Raw genomic sequence first — 20,917 nt, 5'->3', positions numbered from 1 at the left:
AACAGGCTGGTCTCAACTAATTGGAACGAGAAAATCTCCCCAAATCTTCTCGACTTTAATGAAAAAAATCCTCCAATACACGTACTCCCTGTTTTCTCCCACGCGTGATTGTATCCAAAGTTAATCGATTCTGACGACATTACCTACCCTATTTAGTCAAAGCATGATATTTGATGCCAATTCCAGCTATTTAATCTCCTTCAAACTCGTCGAAATCTTCACTGTAAGCTCTCGGGTTTTCAAGAACCAATTCCCGCCAAAATATAATTCAAATGGAGAAGATGACCTCCCCCTATCATGTACAGGTGTGCGAATAGCAGGTGGATTCTTAGGGTGAAAATATCAGCTAGTGTGCCCCTTAGTCAGTGGAGTGCCCCATAGTAATAGGTTACCCCATATCCAAAACAGCGAGTCTGAATAACATGTTCCCTCCGGGTTCCTTTAGCAACTTTTCGAGCCGAATTTTCCAAAAATGTTTATTGCCAAAAAATACCTACAAACACACAAAACACCATAATAAGTACGAAATCGAGTACCAACAATACAGAAAATTAAGGACAACGTAGACACAAAAATGTGTCTATCAAATACCCCCAAACTTATTCTTTGCTAGTCCTCGAGCAAATGTAATCTAGAAAACTAGGTGGCCCTAGTGACCGAGATGTAGTCTCGGGAGGGTTTACCAGAGGCGTACCCACAAAACCATTACTCCAAACCCTAGCTATGTACGCAGAACCTTGGAAGGCACTAAAGAATCTCCTTGGTTGGCATATTCTGATTGACTACATGAGGAAGTACCCTGATGCGAAATTCCAATTGTTGTACACGAGTTTGCACTCAGCATACTAAAATTCATATATAAGTGACAGAGCTCTACTCATATAGTTTCTAGACATCATAACCGGAGTCAACCAATCACATGAAAAGATCAAGAAGATGGATAAAAAGAAGAAAAAAAGATGTTTAAAGTGAACGGTGTTTCCCATATCTGTCTGAAGGCCTCTGCCAAGATTAACCTATCCTAATGAACTGAGATACCGGTCTGACTAATATCAACACAACTGGCATATATAAGGGGACCAGTGGTCGATAAACCTAACTCTAGGTCAACACAACTGGCATATACAAGGGCACCAGTGATCGACTTTATTGAATTTATTCCGGTTTGTCTGATGGTCTGGTTTTTTTTTTTTTTTTGGTATCTCAATCACCCTATTTCACCCTAGAAATGGTAACAACTAGAGTCGTGCGCCCCACCAAATCACTTAAAAAATAAAAATAGAAGGGATTAGGATTCAACGAGTTATGGCGAAACTACCATTTTTTTTTTAAAGTTCTAACACCTGAGCTCTGTGCTTTTATGAATAGACTCTTTAGATGTTTCCATCTAATCAGATTGGTTCCTCGACTCCTATAACCAAGATGTTCCCATCCACTTAGATTGGTTAGTGCCATCCTTAATAAACGTAAATTTCTAAAATTTGGAGTTTATTTATTGCAACTAAAAAGTTTCTCTCATACCCTCAAACTTAAATCTAACATTGTCCTCAATGTTCTAGATAAAATTAAAAGCATGAACAAGGAGAAACTGTTACCACTCGAAGCAAAAGAGTTAAGGAAAGATATTACCGGGTTGCAAGAGATTGGGTTACCTCCCAAGAAGTGCTAAGTTTAAAGTCTTCAGCCAGACATCAGAAGGAATTAATCACCTCATATAATCATAAAGCATTAGCCGGAATAACTGTGGGTCATCTGGATCAAAAAGTGCTAACCACAAGAAGACGAAACTACTACAATCCAAGAAGACATCGAACATACCCTTGTTTAAGACAATTACATCTTGTTGTGGTTCAGGTTCAGGCTCTATAAAAGGGTCTAAATAAAAAGATTTCATCGGTTGGATTTCCTCAAAGGTATTCTGAAGATCAGGCTGAAGAGTCTGGAAATACTCAACTAAGAACTTAGAAGCGCATAAAAAAATCCTGAATAATAGGGGATCCTCTAAGTCAATCAGATTTTACTCACACAGCTGACCATAATGAAAGAGGTGGTCTTCCTTGAGAAAATGTGTCGACCCTATTTTCCTAAAGTAATTAGGTTTAGTCTCAAAACTTAATAACCAACACATCTGAAAATCATATGTTCTCATAATTGGAAGAAAAGTGTTTGGTGGGAAACCGAACTCAATCTTGGTATCATAGCCTGGGTTAACCACATCAACCAGAGGATGGGTTTCCAACAACTGAGCTCTCTTATGAAGACAACTAGGTTCAGAAAAAAGTGTATGAAGATAATCTTGTAAGATGGTTGAGGCACAAATGTCAAGTCCTACACGAGGGAACTTTCTAAGAGTTAAAGGTAAGGCACCAGGAAAGTGATAATCACCCTCAAACTTAGAGTTTTCAGTGTCTCTAGGTAGACTAGTCACAATTTCCATAATTTCTAAATCATTAGATTCCTGGAAATGGTCAATTGATTCTTCTAAGTTTTAATCAGGTGCATCCTCACTCATTTTTACGAGTTCATTTTCTTTGTCTAAGACTGTTGTTTCTAAATCGCTAGACTCAAAATAAACTCGTTCCTCTAAACCATCATCACAATCATATAAAGGATTATCAGAGAAAGTTTCTAGTAAAGGCTCATTAACTAAGGTGTTAATCAAAGTTACTTCCGCCGATTCACTGATGGGCACATCTAATAATGGATTATCCAACACACTGCAGGATAAAGGATCATGAACTACATCGTCTAAAACGGTGGTATCCCTAGTCAAATCCTCATCCTTTTGAATAGGTGAATAATTATTAAAATTATTTGGATTTGTATTAGAAACAAAACTATCATTATAAAGCTCAATCGGAGTAACAAATTCCTGATCACTATGCCTACATATTTCATGTTCTTCATCAATACTATCCTCATCATAATCATCATTATAATAACATGAAAATGATCGAACCTCATTTAAACAAGTAGTGTTACCGATTCCAACCTCTTCATCTTGATTATTATAAAAATTATCCTCATTTTCACGGGTGATATAGGAAAGAATGTATTGGCAATCACGAGTAATTCGAGATTCTCTTTCTTCCATCTCTAATCCAAGCCTACGTGTTGACTCAGCAAACTCACGTGTTGACTCGGTTAACTTACATGTTGACTCAGCTAACTTCCTGAGGGTATCTTATAAAGAAGTTTCACTCATTTTTATCGTTCTTTCGTCCATAACTAAGTCATTTGTGTCCGCTAACTTATGTGTCGACTCAAGTAACTACGCGTTGACTCAAGTATCTTACGTGCTTCATCTAGAGGAGAGGAATTATAAGAATCTTGCTCGTATGACTGGTGGGCATGTGGATAGTAATTGGGCTCACCATGGTATGACCCATAACCTTCAAAAGTTTGGTGTTCCCAACCACTATTCACACTATGGTCATAAAAAGAATAATGTTCATGTTGCTCATTCGAATAATCATTGTATTGGATATACCAGTTCGACATCCTAACTGCAAGGGAATTCTAAACAAACACAAAGAAGGCTGACTCGACCACAACAAGCCTATTTTATCTAGCAAACAAAAAGCATGATGGATCCCTTAGATTATTTCTAGACCATCTTTATTCTTTCGAAAAGGAATTCGTTACAATCTGAACAAACCTATATGGAATCATTCCGAGTTAAAGTAAGTTGAATAGAGACCAGGGAAGCTCAGTGGAGCTTTGATACCCAAGGCCTCACCGGCGTTACAAGGCGGCGTGTTCAACTCACAGAAACCATCATGAACCTTAAAGTATGCTCAAAAGAGTAACCAATATTTTCCGAACGACTTTCCTAATAAGCTCGTTACCCTATCGGTCTCGTTCTAGTCCAAATTTTAAGGCTTAGGTTCGCGTAGGTTACGTGTTCCTAAGGCGGGCAAGAAGGAAACGGTGATGAAATCCGAATCCTTATCTTGATTTGGCCAGGCCTTGCCCTTTACTAGAAAATTAAATCTGATTTCAGGTCCTCAACATATATGCATACGAAATCATCCAGTAAACCCGCTGACAGGGGATTCACGGGTGTTTAGAATTCTTACCTCCCGTTCCAGACGGAGAATGAACCGTTGAAGTCGACTCGGGCCACGACTCCTATGTCATGTACGAACTTGAGGGGCCGAGGCGATATCGTAATCGCCGTCCTTCTCTGCAAACAGTTTATTTAAAACTACCCTTCCGTAGGGTTTTAAAAATAAAGTCCAATGTTCAATGTCCAAACGAAAAGAAGAAAAAAAATGTCCAAAAAACCTTAATTACAGTTTCTAAAAAAATAAAAATAAAAATAAAATTATTTACAAAATCTTCTTCTTCACTCCTTTTGGATTTCTCTTTTCTTTCCTTTTTTGGGCTTTTCCTTTCTTTTCAGCACTTTCTCTTTTCTAGCTTAGCTCCAAATCTGAAAGCAAACAAAAATACCAAAACGCGTAAAAAGAACAAATAAAATAAAACTTAAAAACAAATCCGCGTCGGCGGCGCCAAAAATTGATCGAAGTTTAGATAGTGGTAAATAAGGTTGTCGTTCACTCGGACTTTGTTGAATTGATTCTAGGCTTAAATATAAAAATACTAAAAATAAAAAATTATATACAAAATATTGTCACAGGATGAAGAATTTATTGGGACTCAGGATTTCATTGCTTTCATATTCAAGTGGTTCAGAAATTAATCCTAGGCAATTATAGCTCAAAATAAAAGTAATATTAACTCTATTCTTTGCCAAAGTAGATTTCATAAAACATTAGTTGTAAGTTGTGAGCATGACACATCAAAAGTAATTAAAACTAAGCATGCGACATCAGACAAAATAACAAATAAGGGTGTTGCAAAATAAACTGTTACAAAGAACGATAAATGGAAAATGCCACTATCACTGTAGCAAATACAACGCTTCAGTATGTGTCGTTGTCACTGTTGATGAACGACTGTTCTTTGGCGTCTTATGTTCTTCGTTCTCTCCTTCAATGGCAGCAGCAGAGACAAGCTCTGCAACTTCCTGTTCTACGCTCTGTAGCCTCTCCCAACTCTCGATTCCCTTTTACGCCTCCCAAACTTCTCTTTTATACCCAACAGGATAAAGAAATCACGCGTAATAACTCTCATCTATTCTCTTTCCTTACTTGTAGTAGCACGAGAATAATTTCGATTTTCTCTCTTTTTATCTCTTCCACACGCCTGCATGTACTCTGTGCACTCTCATCATCCTCAAACACGCTCCATAATAAGTTTATCATGCTTCAAACTCATGAAACCTTCAACAGATGAAGTAAAAATATCGAGAATATCTCGAAGAACAAATGTGCCCTGTTTTCTTCCACATCACGCCACACTCCTAATTTCTCGAAATTAAAGCTCTTGTCATCTCTGTTTCGATTAAACATGCTGGTCTCAACTACTTGGAACGAGAAAATCTCCCTAAATCTTCTCGACTTTAATGAAGAAAATCCTCCAATACACGTACTCTCTGTTTTCTCCCACGCGTGATTGTAGCCAAAGTTAATCGATTCTGACGACATTACCTACCCTGTTTAATCAAAGCAGGAGATTTGATGCCAATTCCAGCTATTTAATCTCTTTCAAACTCGTCGAAATCTTCACTGTAAGCTCTCGGGTTTTCAAGAACCAATTCCCGCCAAAATATAATTCAAATGGAGAAGATGACCTCCCCCTATCATGTATAGGTGTGCGAATAGCAGGTGGATTCTTGGGGTGCAAATATCAGCTAGTGCGCCCCTTAGTCAGTGGAGTGCCCTATAGTAATAGGTTACCCCATATCCAAAAAGCGAGTCCGAATAACATGTGCCCTCGAGGTGTCTTTAGCAACTTTTCGAGCCGAATTTTCCAAAAATGTTTATTACCAAAAAATACCTACAAACACACAAAACACCATAATAAGTACAAAATCGAGTACCAACAATACAGAAAATGAAGGACAACGTAGACACAAAAATGTGTCTATTATACACATCAATAGGAGTGGACACATTCCTTAACAAGGATTACTTTCTTACAAGTATATGGTTTCCTAAGTTAGCTCTAAGAGACAAACCTCTTAATCTTCTATACTTAGGACACAAATACTTGGTTTCCTTAACCAACTAGATTTCCTAATCTAGTCCTTGACCGACCTAGCAACAGTACATCCTTCACACATTAACCACTGTAGTTTGAATTTAATATTCCTTCGTAATCAAAGATGGTAAAAGTAAAACTAATTGATGGAACCTTCGAATCTTAATATCGAAGGCATACAATAGGTATTTTATTTTGTATCACCAATTTTCATTGGTAAAGTCGGTAGGTCATATATTTTTTTGTTTTATGGCAGGTTCGGATTGCAGTTTCTGCATAAATCTATTTTCAGTACCGTTAATGATTGCTTATTTTTATTTCAAAGATGAACTGAGTTCCCAACAAACACATAATAATTTCCTACCAACTACTACTTTGCAAGGAAGTTCTCCTCTTAACAGACTACAAAGGTGTACTTCCATCTTAACGTGCCTGATGAAATTCATGATCAATTAAGAGAGTAAGTAGGTCTTATGGATATTGGAAGTGGAGAAAATTCTCGAAAAATTCTATTTAATCAGCCATACGGATTTCTATATTATATGCTGCCTCCAAGACAATTGATGTTGCTTCACAAATTGATAATGGAAGTGCGAGAAATTGTGAAGATCAAGAAATATTTGAATATAAGGATGTGATAGTGAGTGGATGACACTAAGAACCTTGGGTAATATTTTAGCTTATGAATGCTCTGAAGACGATCCCCTGTGATAAATATTGGGTGCGCTCTCTCCTCCTGTATAAACGATTCGTACATATGTGGTTTTAAGTATTTCCTAATTAATCAAGTAGATGATGGAATCCTGACTATATTGCATTAATGTTCGAATTATATTAACTGGGGACTTAAATCTTCGACTGTCATATTGACAATCTAATGTTCGAATTGCCTCAGTGGTGGAGCATCACCACATGATCTATTATTGCTCTGCAGTCATCCCTTGATTCCAATCTATATTTCTAGGGAGTACAACTTACTGGTTGGGTTTGTTGTCATTTCAGCAAAGAGGAAATTATAAAGAGGTTGTATTTGTGAAGAAAGAACAGGAGATGTTTACGCCATATCCATTCACCGTAAAAATGCTTTTTCAACCAGTTTGAAGTCTTGGAGTCGAAATTGGGGTTTGCTCTTTTCGTCGTACTTTTTGCTGACTGTGTTCTTGTTTTCCAGATGAGAGTCATCCTGTTTGAAACAGATGACTTTTTTAAACAGTACCAGGTATTTTTAGTTCATTGGTTTGGTTTATCATTTTTCATTTATCTCATTGTAATGTAATCGTTCATAGCGAGACAAAATCAATCATTCTTGGAGTGCAGGTGTAGCTTGCAGCAAACCAAAATGTTATGGAATAATAAGGAATAGTATTTGTATGGAACACTAAATTAAGTACCCAACATTCCTAGCATGAGAGCTTTTTCGAGAACGTTTGGTATGTTTTTGGTTGACCTAAAGCTAAAATCTTTCATTTCCTAAACTACCCTGCACTTGATGATATAGGTAATCGGGTAGATGAATTAGAGCAGAGCATAAACTGTAGTATCTCCCCATTTATCAAGTAAAATTATGGATAAGCATTTTTAATTGTAGTGAATTGGTGATATTCTTATGATCGGTACATATGATATTGTAATTTAGGGTGAGACTATATGGGTGGCAAAAAATCCGAATTTTAATACTTCATTCAAATTTGTGGCTGTATGACATAAATTTTGTCAGGCTCTCGGCTTTTCTTTTCACTTGATTGCACTTTTAATAGTCAAACATCTTATTAAACTTTGAGTTCTTATATCTAGCAAACAAATGTAACTCGTTATAATGGTGAAGATTCGCACTTTTCCCCATCATGATGATTGGAGGATACTCTAAAACAAGCTTTACCTGATACGTAAGATATGAAGTTGAATCCATCAAGGGCATGTGAAGGCATCGTATAAGGAAACCCTTGCTCCAAGAATTCTCCATACCTTCGTATTGTTTTAGCAATTAAACTGAGCATTTAGAAGATTTTATTTTGTTTTTGTTTTGTTTAAAATGTTGTACTTCTGAATCAAGAATTATTAACCTCTTATAGTCTTTTGCAGTTTGTTGACCAATTTTTATTAAATGTCACTATGTAAATATGCCAATGGATTTTGTTTATGTAGTCTTTTTCCTTAATGTAGTTTTCTATTCCCCGTTTGGTATTTTACATTGTAGTGGTTTCCGTAAATCCTAATTATAAGATCTTAATAATGTATAATTTTTAAACAATCTAAGCCCGGGCGCACCACCTAGTTGATATAAAAAACAATGGTAAAATACTATTTACCTTCTAATGATAGATTGATGGTGTCACATTTGAATATGCTTCCCCTCGATGAAAGCCTCTTAAGGGCAATTCCTATGGTAATGGTCAGATGCAAAATTTTGTTGAGCCAGGTAGATGGCCAAACTAGTTTTTCCACTATGGTAAAGCACTGGGCGTTAGATAACTAAGCAGGCGATCGAGGGAAAAACGCTGGAGTCTGCGAGAAAAGCGCCGGCGATCGAAGCTTGGACGCGGCGTCTTAACATATGACGCTGGCGTTTGTAGAAAACGCCAACGTTTTTTTTTTAATTCAAAATTCACTTTTTATCTCTATAAATTACCATCGAATTCAAACAATCCACTCACACCAAAATTCACTTCTCTTGAATTTTCTCTTCTAAAATCTATTTCTCAATGGCTGAAAAGGCGATCACACTTTTTTGCGATGAAAAACTTGAAGCTGTTGTTTCTAAGATATGTGGGATTTTTAAAAAGATTGAAAATTGTAAGAGAAAAGTGCAAGTTTTTGAAGTTGTTCCAAGAAAATGCTCCGCTAAAAGGTAAAGAAGAGCTCCAGTTTTGAAAATTAACAACAAAAAATTCAAAAACAAAGATGAAACTGTCAAAGAGCGCGTTGAATGGAAAATACTTCAAATGAAGATAAACAGGAGGAAAAAACTTGTACTTGATTTTTATTGAAGTTTTTATCATTGTCTAATAAGTTTATATCTTGTAAAAGAATTGGCACTAATATGAATGAATGAAAATGTCTATATTTTAAAATAGATTTCCAGTTCAGACTAAGTGAAATTTATTATAATTTATTAAACCTGCAAATAACATCAAACTACATTTTAATAAACCACAAAAAAAACATCAAATCCAGCGACATTCTCTCTGTAAAGTTCATAGCATTCAAAATGCCTAAACTCTCTCCCGCTTTCTTCGGTAAACTTGGTCTGGGCGATGGTTTCCAATTTTTCGTTGGATAATCCAGAATTGCTACGATGAACCATCCACAACACTTCCGTATAATGTTTGACTTCATTAGTGATGAATGCAATTCTTAGTTCTAGGCTCTTATTGTTTCTTATGGATTCGTTCCGCGATGCTACAAAATGTCCCAATACTCTTTCCCAAAAATTTTCATTGTTCATTGGTCTCACCATACGATGTAACCAACATCGAACAAGAGCAACATCTTCCTCCATTGTAAATTCTGACAGCGGCATTCGAGTGCAGTAACGATGTGCTTGAGATGGACCATCTTTTAAAATTCTGAAACACGCTTCGTAACGAAAAATCTTACCATGAGCTTCCTCCCAATTATCAAGAGTTGTCTGGATCACTTCATCTTCAGTTACACCGCTGAACTTTTCTCGATCAATTTCTATTACCAAAGCAAGAAATGGCTGGACTGCAAGTCTAATAGAATGAAACTGAGCACGCAATCGACGAGCATCTGGGTTTCCTTGGTTTCCCGTCAATGAGACGAACATTGAAAAACGTTCTCCCAAAAAGAACTGTCATGAGAAATAACAACACCAGTGATTACCCTATGAAAGAAATATGCTTTGCATAGAGTTATATCTTCTCTTGAGTAAACTTGGGACCACGATTTCTAACAGACATTTCTGCAAAGGAAGAGAGATGTAGGAAAAAAAAAGAAGAAGAAGATGTGATTTTGGAGATGGGAGGAATGAAATTTATAGGTCGAGAAAGAAAAGTTTGTCGTTGGCATTTGTAGTAAAATCGCTCGCGACTTTCCTTTGGGCGCCCGTTTGAATTACCAACGCCTATTTTCTATTATAAATACATCACTAGGTTTTATTCTAAACCAAACCAACTGATTTTCTTATCATCCACCATGTTTTCTAAAGGAAAAGCGAAGAAAATATTATTTGTCGAAGCAAAAGAGGTTTGTCCATTATGTTTCATGGATAACCACAGTCTTATGAAATGTCCTTGGATGTATTCAGAGTGTCCCCGGGAAGGTTGTTCACGCATCAGAATGGTGATTGAATCACAACCGTAAAAACTCAGGTACTTGCAATGTCAAGATCCCAATTTACTATAGGAACTACATATACTAGATGATGCTATGAATATTAAAAAAGAAGAAGAAGAAAAGATTGCAATACTCTGCAAAAACTTCAAACTTAAATCCAAATTGAAGAAACCGTTATTACACTGCAAGCATTGTGGATATGGATATCACGAATACAAACATTGTCCACAAAGAATCAGTTCATGCTCAAAGCCCGGTTGCAGGACTTTTATGCATTTGCGGACTTCTTCTGAAAAAGACACATATGGAAGGCATTTCTGGGAATATCCCAGGTGTTTTTTGTTGGAGTGGGCTGGTTGAAGTTGTAGGACAAATCGATTCCCTATGGTATTATGTTATTTAATTTGTTGTTTATTTTGTGTTATTACGATTATCTAAAACCATCAATATCAAGTAATTTAATTTTTTCCTGGATTAAACATAGCACCATAAATTTCATAAATAAAAACATATTCCATTGAATAACCACACCATACATGAGAATAAAAGAAATACATCAGATTAAAACAACTACTACATAGGCGACGTCAGTTCTCGGCGGTGGTGGAATTCCTAGGGCGATGTAGGGATCGTATTTGATGAGCACCCTAAGAATGTTGAAACAAGCATGGAATTCGAACTGACGACCGCGGTGAGATGCTGGCCACATCGCTAGAGTTCTGGGTTCCACTTCATGTTCGGCTTCACCGTTGAGCTTATTTTTGTGATTCTCCATTAGTTGAGCGATGAACTCCGATATATTACAACTAATTACACTAAAACGATGTGCCAATCCCTGAGAATCACGCCCATTGACGTTCATCGTTTCAGCAGTGAACATTTCAAAGACTTTCTCCCAAAACGTCGATTGTGATACATTCCTACCGATAGCAACATCAGTGGAAACATCTTGTGTTTGAAAATCGTAGGCTCTGCAAATAGCTAAATCCTCTTGTTGAGTGTATTTAACACCACGAACTCTGGGAGGCATTTTTTTAGATAATTTGAGAGTGAAGAATGTGTAGAATATGTAATTTAGAGTTGAAATGAGGAGTATTTATAGATTTAAAAAAATGTAGCCGTTGGATCACAGGATTTCTTAGCGGTTCAGATTGAGCCGTTGGGCCGGACGCTGGCGTTTCTAGTAAGGACTCTGGCGCTGTAAGTTAAAACTCGCGTCTGAGGTACAAACGCTGGCGTTATTTCTCATGACGCCAGTGTTTTCATCAATGTCCCCCGTCCTTAACACAGACGCGCGCTGGATATTCCGATTTAATGTTCAAATCAACAAATCTATTGATTTGAACATCCATTTTTCAAGTTTGTTCATTCCATAGTGCGAGCAAAATGAACAAACTCCAGGTTTGTTCATTCCATAGGAACTGCTCTAATGCTCAGTAATGAGCTTAAGTAGTGTTATTCTTCAATCTCAGCTAGGACTTTGAGATGATCTTGCAAATGTTGCTGAGTAGACTGATAGGTCAGGGATGCTTGCTTCCTCCATTTTTTGGCAAGAGACAAGTGAATGAGACATTAGTTCTGAGGCAAGAATTTAGAATGGTTTAAGACCGATTCCTTCACTGATTTACTCATCAATTGGAAAGTTATTCTTATAGTTTAAATTTGTAACTGGGCCTGGGGTTTGGGTCCAGGTCCCTTATTTTTTCTCAATAAAGTTTGGGAGCGATTATCTTAATCCTGACTGAACTTTTTACTGAATTCCTCAACTCTTCATGTTCCTGACACTTCTGAACGCGGATGGGATGCCTTCCTTGATTGCTGTTGGCTTGCTCTATTCATTCAAGAAAGCTTAGCAAAATGGATGATGATGTTTCTTGCTTCCAACTGACAATACTAATATACTAGTATATATCATAGGATAAGATAGAACGAGGGAATGTGCAGGTAAATTACGCAACTTGCAAACAGAAATTCAGAAATCGTTACATTAGTATGGACCCTATGCAGGAACAAAAGAAAATATTAACCGTGTTTCTGCGGTAACTAAAATCGGCTCATACAGCTCCCAGATTACCAAAGCTCGATGAAAAACGACTGAAGAAAAACAACCATTTCATCCATCTTCCTAGGTATATGTCACATGGTGAACACTGAACAGAAATTTCGTCTATATTTCAACTATGTTTCTAAATGATGGGTCTCATTCGGCTAGAGCTTTGATACAACATGCTTCCTTTGGCGCATATCCGTCATCGGAGGCAGCAAGTGATGTGAACTCTTTTGGTTTTTTCCCGTCTTGGAGCATCTAATCTCTAGGAGCCTGCATGCATTCTCATCCAACTGCATTAGCAATTACCATTACCTGGTGATAAACTAAGAAAAAAAAACATTGTTCCGCCTTCAACAACAATCAAGTGCTTTAATTTTAGAAGCAGCAGCGGTATCCACATCTTCACCAGTCCAGTCAATTTCCTACAAAGTTCGTAGACATCAATGCTTGGCAGTGCTGATGAAAACCACTGCTGCGACTCTGACCTGGGTAAAATAATCTTGGGTATATCTCCTCCAAGTCTACCCCATGCATAATCGAGAATCTTTTTGTACAAGAGTTGGCGGAATTCCTGAAATAGACTAACGAGCTCAATGTTTAATGCTCGGGTAGTCTATGCAGCTACTAAGGTTCGAGGCTATCAACTCGAATATTCTTTTGTAAGTGAGTATATACATTGAACTACTGCCCACAGAACTGACAAGATATTCGACTAACTCGAAGCCTACCAGAGTTTCAGCATTTTTCACATCCTCCTGGGGTCAAATCTAGAAATCTAGTTTTCAGTGACAAATGTAGTATCAGTTAAAATTCTGCTAGTAATTGGTTTCTGTTAACAAGGTCTGGCTGTTTTAAGAGCACACGAGTATGTTATCTTTGCCACGCATATGGATGCAATAACCAGCCTAGGTAACAAATAGCTACATTTTAGCACATACGTTCATTTATGAACAGGGATACTGAAATGGAACCCAAAGTTTGAGCACTCTTTGACAATCAACATTAGCTTAGAAAGGAAACCTCTCTCACTGTAGTCTCTAAGTTAACATTCCATCTGGAAAGAAAGACATTGAAAGAACCCACCTGGAGTCCACCTGCTCAAACCAAGAAAACTCCTAAGCATGTAATTCTCCTTATACCAAGTCAGTTTTTCCAAGTTACCAGGTCAGACAGTACTTTCTAGTGATGTAAAATTCTGAAGTTTGAAGTGAATGAGATATAACCCAAGTTTTTCTTTTTGACTATAAGAGCAAGTCTTATGGTGGAATCCATCCATCTTCCATCTTCCACGCCACCTCAGCATTTGGAACTGTGGATGGAAGCGTAAGTGTAATGGTGGAATAGTAGAAACGCTATTCTTAATGGAGCTAAAAAACGCAATTAAGAATGGAGCTTTCTTTTCAGCCGTTAGATTTCAACAACTCATTTTAAATTTACGGATAAAAAAAAACGCAATTAAGAATGGAGTTAAAAAAACGCAATTAAGAAAGGAGCTTTTTTTTCAGCCGTTAGATTTCAACAACTCATTTTAAATCTACGGATTAAAAAAACGCAATTATTAATTGCGTTTTTTTAGCACCATTCTTAATTGCGTTTAACGCTATTCTTATTGGCGTTTAGATGGATTCCACGGACCCTTCCACCAAACCATGGAACCTTGCTTGGATTTTCTATGAAAAACCCCAACATGAAAGCCACTAGACTTAACATTTCATGAATTTTCCACACTTGGAATAGGTTGGATTTCACAGTAAGACTTGCTCTAACTAGTACCAACATCCATAAGATCCCATGTCTATAACATTCAAATGCATAAAGTAAAATCCCAGCAAAGAAATTTTATATTCTTTTTCGACCCTTCGATATCATTCGAGCCAAATTGCAAATTTTGCAACAACACATAATCATCATCTAAGCCTAAACTTGTTTTTGTTCAAACTTCAAACTACCTCTGTTGCACATCTAACTGAATTCGAAGCTTTCGTTCGTAATAATAGAAATTCATGAAGGAAATACATAACTGACCTAAATAAAAGATGAAATTCACACAATAATATATGAAAAACTCAATATTATTGTGTATGGTTTACCTAGCATTTTTATGGGCCACTCAAAAAAAATTAGGAGCCATTTTTTTATTCCCACCCATTGAAAGGGGTTAAGGGGTATCTTAAAAACATAGAAATTGTCTATATTGTCCTTCACCTTTATACTAAATCTAAACATATATCCTTTATTTTCATAATCATATCATACCTCTTCTTCAAAAAAAAAATTCATTGTTTTAATTTTGATTGAAACCAAAGATCGTCGATCAAACAAATTTTAATTTTCCAAAATTATGATTTGATTGTTTGAAATCAAAAATTTGATCAAAAAATTTCTAAGATTTACAGTAGCAGGAACATAATCGGTAGATAACAATCAGTTTATCTACCGATTATGGTTGATGCTCTTTAGAAATGAAGAACATCAACCATAATCGGTAGATAAATTGATTGTTATCTACCGATTGTGTTCCTGCTACTGCTTCAAATTTTCTGTACTAAAATTAAATACAATCGGTAGATAATGAACATAATTTACTACCGATTATGGAGTACAAAAATTCGAAAATTGAAGGATTTTGGCAAAAACTCATTTTGGGGCCAATATACATTCGGAAGTTAAACTAGCACAATTTACTACTGATTATGGTAGCACCACAAATTCGAAAATTGAATATATTTGGAGGTTAAAGTAACACAATTTACTACCGATTATGGTGGTATCAAAGTTCGAAAATTGAAGGATTTTGGAAAAAACTCATTTTGGGGCCAATATAAATTCGGAAGTTAAAGTAACAGACCTTACTACCGATTATGGTTGTACCAAAGTTCGAAAATTAAATGATTTTGGCAAAATCTCATTTTGGGGTCAATATACATTCGGAAGTTAAATTTACTACCGATTATGGTAGTACTAAAATTCGAAAATTGAATATATTCGGAGATTAAAGTAACACAATTTACTACCGATTATGGTTGTACCAAAGTTCGAAAATTAAAGAATTTCGGCAAAATATCATTTTGGGGCCAATATACATTCGGAAGTTAAAGTAGCACACTTTACTACCGATTATGGTTGTATCAAAGTCGTAAATTAAAGGATTTTGGCAAAATCTCATTTTGGGACCAATCTACATTCCGAAGTTAGAGTAACACACTTTACTACCGATTATGGTTGTACCAAAGTTCAAAAAAAAAAACTCAAAAACTCAAAACTAAAAAGTAAAAAAAAAAAAAAAAAAAAAAAATATATCACCCGAATCCTACTCAAACTACCGAATATTGAAGGGTAATTTTGTCATTACGAAATATGGGAGATAAGGGGTGAACAAAATCTAGGTATGGGTGACCTTTTTTGTTTTATTGTTGTCCCCTAATTTCTTTTGAGTGGCCCCTAAAAATGCCAGGATAGTTTATTGTGTATAGTTAAAGAAAGAAAGACCTAATTATGCCCCAGAGTTAGGGTTACAGTTTTCTCCTTTCTGTGGTGGTCGTCGCCTTGGCCGTGGTACTAGTGGAACTTCCGACGTATAAATCGTTGCTGCCAGACAACCAAAGCCGAACAAAATCGTAAGAAAAATGGAAACGGGAGAAGAAACGACTTTAACCTAGTAAGATGTTTCCATGGATTCTTAAATTGGGGATTTTTTTTATTTTTTTGTTTTAGACAACGGCCTTCAAAAAGGCTAATGATCCCTCTCGACTGTTGGTAGGAGCCAAACAGGAGGAACAGACCAGTACATAGAGGTATTGTTTATTTTTTCCCATTGAGCTAACTCATGAGCTACCGAATTACAAACACGTGGTTGGAAGTTAAAGATACAAGCCACAAATTTAGAAGAAAAAAACTGAATATCCTTAAAAATGACATCCGTACGCGAGTTTTCATCGAACATGCCAGCTGAAAATTGTTCAATGAGGGACTTCGCATCGCTTTCGACGATGATATGAGTTAACTGCTGCTCTACTGCTTTCTTCAAGACTGCCCAAATAGCTCTGGCTTCATCTTCTTCAGCAGAGTGAACATCAAAGACTATGGAGGCACAAAAGGAAGCTTTATTAGAAAAATCTCTCATCACATTCGTTGCACCATTAGCTCCATAAGTGTCATCATAAGCACCATCAGTATTACACTTAATCCATCCAAACGAGGGGGCATCCATTTATCACAAATACTGACAGGAGTAGTAGAAGAAACTGTAATGAAATGTTTTCTAGTGAGAAGCATTGCTTTAGCTCTAGCTAAGACAGTAATATGGTTTTCAATCAGATTTTGGAAAATGAAATTGTTTCTGCTAGTCCAAATTATAGACCACAAAATAGCTATAAAAAGGCATTGGGCTTCATCAGAAAGTTTAGACAAGGGATCAATTAACCAAAAGAGAAGCCATTCAGTGAAAGATTTATTTTGAAATCAGAAATGAACCAGACCCTGCTAGCAAAAGGACATAGAACCAAAGCATGCATAATAGTTTCATGAGGATCAGTACACCCAGGAGAAACAACATTGTGCATAGGAATTCTAGTGTGTAAAACATTTCTGGAAGGCAGAGCATTTTTAGCTGCTCTCCAGACAAAGACTTGAATTCTATAAGGAACTCTGATTTTCCAGATGCGCTTCCAAAGATTTTTACAAGGGGAAGGCCTAAGACCTCTGAGACCCATGTAGGCATATTTAGAAGAAAACTTGTCATTCTTTGGAATATCCCAAGCCCTCCTATCAGGAGTGCAAATTAAAGCTGGCTTAAGGGAATAGTGACAATCTTCTGAACAGAAGCATTATCAAAATGGGTGTTGAATCTAAATAAATCCCAACTTATGGTATGAGAATCAATGAAGTAAGAGACTTTGATACTAGGATCAGGTGAGAATAAAGGTTTGGGTGTGCCAGAACCTAGAGTGGGTATCCATTTATCACACCATGGGTCAATAAATTGACCATCCCCTACAATCCACGAGATGAAAGGCTAATGAGTTCTTTTATAGCATGAAAACACTTCCAAGTTCAAGAGCACTTTCCAGTGCACTTGGTATTCAATAAATCATTTCTATGAAAGTATTTATCTTTAAGAACAATGGCTAGAAAACAGTTTGGGTTTTCCGGGATTCTCCAAGCATTCCTAGCCAGCATAGCCAGATTATTCAATTCAACCTTTCTAAAGCCTAAGCCACCTTCAACCTTGGGGGAGCATAAGATATCCCAGGTGAAATTTCCCTTCTTTTAGGTCTAAAGTTTCTCCCCACCAAAATTTATAAAGATGAGAATCCATTTGGTTACAAAAATGTTTAGGTATAAGAAAAGCTCTCATTTGAAAAAGAGGAATAACTTGGCCAATATGCTTAATCAAGGTAGTTATAGCAGCCTGCGACAAGAGCTTATGTAGCCAGATAAAAATTCTGGCATCCACAGCTTGGAGAATACCCATATGGGTTTGGATTTTAGAGTCTTGGAACACAGTGGGAGTGCCAAAATATTTTTCTCCTAGGTCCCTGCTCTGGATCTCAAGAATGTTTGCATGAGAGCTTTCTTATGCTCAGGAATTTTTCTACTAAATAAAATACCAGATTATTCAAAATTAAGTTCTTGCTCCAAGTAGTGTTTTTGAAGATAGACTTTAATGACTTTAAAATTTTTGGTGGTAGATTTAGAAAACAAGAGAGAGTCATCAGCAAACAACAGATGTGTCATTTCTGGAGCATCTTTACAAACTTTGATACCTTCTAAAGTTCCGGTCTTTTGAAGGCTATCGATGTAAGAAGATATAGCTTCGGAGCATATGATGTAAAGATAAGGGGAAAGAGGGTCCCTTGTCTCAAACCTCTATCTGGTTGGAAAAACCTTGTTGGGATACCATTGAGAAGGACAGAGTAAGAGACAGTAGAAACATACTGGTTAATAAGTTTAATCCAGTGGTTAGAAAGACCCATTTTAGTTAACACCTTTTTCTAAAAAACCTCATTCAAGCTTATCATAAGCTTTAGACATGTCAAGCTTGATGACAGTTATGCCTTCAATTTTGTCATTATGATTGACAGCATATATGGCCTCATTAGCTAGAAGAATATTATCTGAAATACTCCTCTTTGGTATAAAGGCACTTTGATTTTGGGATATTATGTTATTCATAAAAGGTTTGAGCCTATTAGTAAGAGTTTTTGAAAGAATTTTTTTGTAAATGAAATTACAGAGCTCTATTAGTCTGTACTGGGATACAAGTTCAGCAAGGGGAACTTTAGGAATAAGGGAAATATTAGTATGGTTAAAAACCATAGCAATATTCCATGTTCTGAAACAAGTTTGAGTCATATCAATGACAGCATCTCCTACAATATCCCAGTGCTTTTGGTAAAAGAGACCTGTAAAGCCATCAGTCCTGGAGCCTTCTTCCCTCCCATTTGAAAAACATCATTCTTGATTTGCTCTAGAGTAAGAGGCATATTTAAGAAAGAGTTGTCCTCAGTAGAGAGCTTAATAGGGAGGTCAGAAAGGATTTTATCCTGAAATTGCTGAGGATGGGAGGAGTACAAATTTTTAAAGTAGTCATAAAAGAAGTTCCAATACTATCTCTATCGGTTAGAATAGTATTTAGGGAATTCTTAATCCATCTAATAGCATTTCTTTTCCTCCTAAAGAGAGTAACTCTATGGAAATATGGTGAGTTTATGTCACCTTCTGTGAGACAAACCTCCCTAGATTTTTCCTTCCAGTATAACTCTTCTAAATTATAAAGATACTCAAGTCTAGCTTTGAGTCTAGAAGTAGTATTGGTATCAGTGGGGTTAGAGATTTGTATGTCAGCTAGATCTTTTCTAATGGTATATATATTAGTTTGAATATTACTAAAAGAAGATTTATTCCAATCTATTAGACCTTTCTTAGTGCTTAACAGTTTAGCTTTAAGCTTATAGGCTGGAGAACCCACCACATTTACAGACCAAGAATTATCTATAATATTTCTACAAGTAGGATCTTCAATCCACATAGCCATAAAATGAAAAAGGTCTAGGAATACAAACATTCTCATAATTGAAACCTATATGCATGGGGCAGTGGTCAGAAGAATCCCTGGGGAGATTGTTAACACAAAGTTTAGGGAAAAGGTCCTCAGCAGATTGGTTTATAAGGAACGTATCTAACCTTTCCAGGATTAGATCAGGGCATTGTTGCATGTTGGACCATGTGAATATAGGGTCCGAAAAATCAGTATCATGCAAGTTAAAAACTGAGCAAAAATTTCTAAGATTTGAAAAATCAGAATCATCAACCTCTAAGCCACCATTTTTATCATTTGTTCCTAGGAGAGCATTAAAATCACATATGAAGAAAACAGGTTCATCTAAAGGAGCATTAGAATATTGGTATTGTTTCTCCCAGAAATATTGTCTTAAACTACTATTGGGTTCACCATAAACAAAATGTATATGACAAGTTTTAGAATGGATGATGTCAGTGGATGTAACAAAGATGCCCCTCATACTGGATGAAATAATGTTGAGGTAAATTTCCTTTTTCCAAGCCAGAACAAGACCACCACTTCTACCAACACTAGAAACATTAAAAGTGCAAGGGAATCCCATATTTTTTAGCTTCCTAGATGCCATATCTTTGTTCATTTTTGTCTCAGAGAGAAAGATGATGTCCGGGTTAACATTCCTACATAGTAATCTAAGCTCCTTATTAACAGATTTTTTTCCAAGACCTCTAATGTTACGAGCAATCATATTGATATTATTGACAGGGAATTGGTTTCTAAATTATTGGAGTTGTCAATTAAAGGGGGTGAGGGAGTTGAATTTACCTGAGTGGTGGAGTTAGATCCACCACCAAGAGAAGCACTGGTAGCACCACCACTCTGAGAAGAATTTCGGGTGGAATCGAGACTAGAAGTAGCATCATTGAGGTGAGAATAATTGCGGACACCATTGTTGTTTGGAGAAGAATCGACAGGTACATTGTAATTCCGATAAGAATCAATCAAAGGTTGGGTATTGAGAGAACAGTTGGAGAGGTTGATAGCAGGTAATTTCCCCAATTTGGTGATAGGAGGACAAAGTTGGGCATAATCAGGTTCAGAGTTATCACGTTCTTCTGGAATAACAACTAGGATAGCTAAGCTGGAGTTTTCTCTAGTTCGTTTTCTCAAATCATCTCTAGAATTAAGTTTACTTTTGAGGTTAGATAGAGCATCTTGCTCAGCTGAATAAGAGTTCATATGGTGATAATTGGTGTTGTACTGGGGACAACAGCAGTTTTGAATATTCTTAAGGAGTTAGATGTTCGAATTGGACAACTCATAGTCGGTTCAGAGCCAGTGATAGAAGCTTCAACAGTGACATTCTGGGTGATAACCTGTTTGAAGATAATTGGTAAACCATTGTTCTGCTGAGTCAAGTTTTGTTGAATCGGTCCAACATC

The 20,917-nt window shown here is 36.6% G+C and overlaps 2 protein-coding genes across 2 annotated transcripts; both read right to left on the bottom strand.

Moving 5' to 3' along the window:
• Positions 1-16,187: 16,187 nt before the first annotated feature.
• LOC113279707 lies at positions 16,188-16,664 on the bottom strand. The gene has a single exon (XM_026528377.1). It carries the CDS (start codon positions 16,662-16,664, stop codon positions 16,188-16,190), a length of 477 nt encoding a protein of 158 aa, XP_026384162.1.
• Positions 16,665-18,457: 1,793 nt separating this feature from the next.
• On the bottom strand, positions 18,458-20,223 carry LOC113279706. The gene is made up of 4 exons (XM_026528376.1): positions 19,515-20,223; positions 19,188-19,411; positions 18,859-19,008; positions 18,458-18,706 (listed from the first exon to the last, which is right to left on the bottom strand). Exons 1-4 carry the CDS (start codon positions 20,221-20,223, stop codon positions 18,458-18,460), a joined length of 1,332 nt encoding a protein of 443 aa, XP_026384161.1.
• Between the last annotated feature and the right edge of the window lie 694 nt (positions 20,224-20,917).

Source organism: Papaver somniferum, chromosome 5 (genome assembly GCF_003573695.1).
Source record: "Papaver somniferum cultivar HN1 chromosome 5, ASM357369v1, whole genome shotgun sequence".
Lineage (NCBI taxonomy): Eukaryota > Viridiplantae > Streptophyta > Magnoliopsida > Ranunculales > Papaveraceae > Papaver > Papaver somniferum.
Note: the sequence above shows the minus strand (reverse complement) of the source record. Positions and strands in the feature narration are given on the sequence as shown.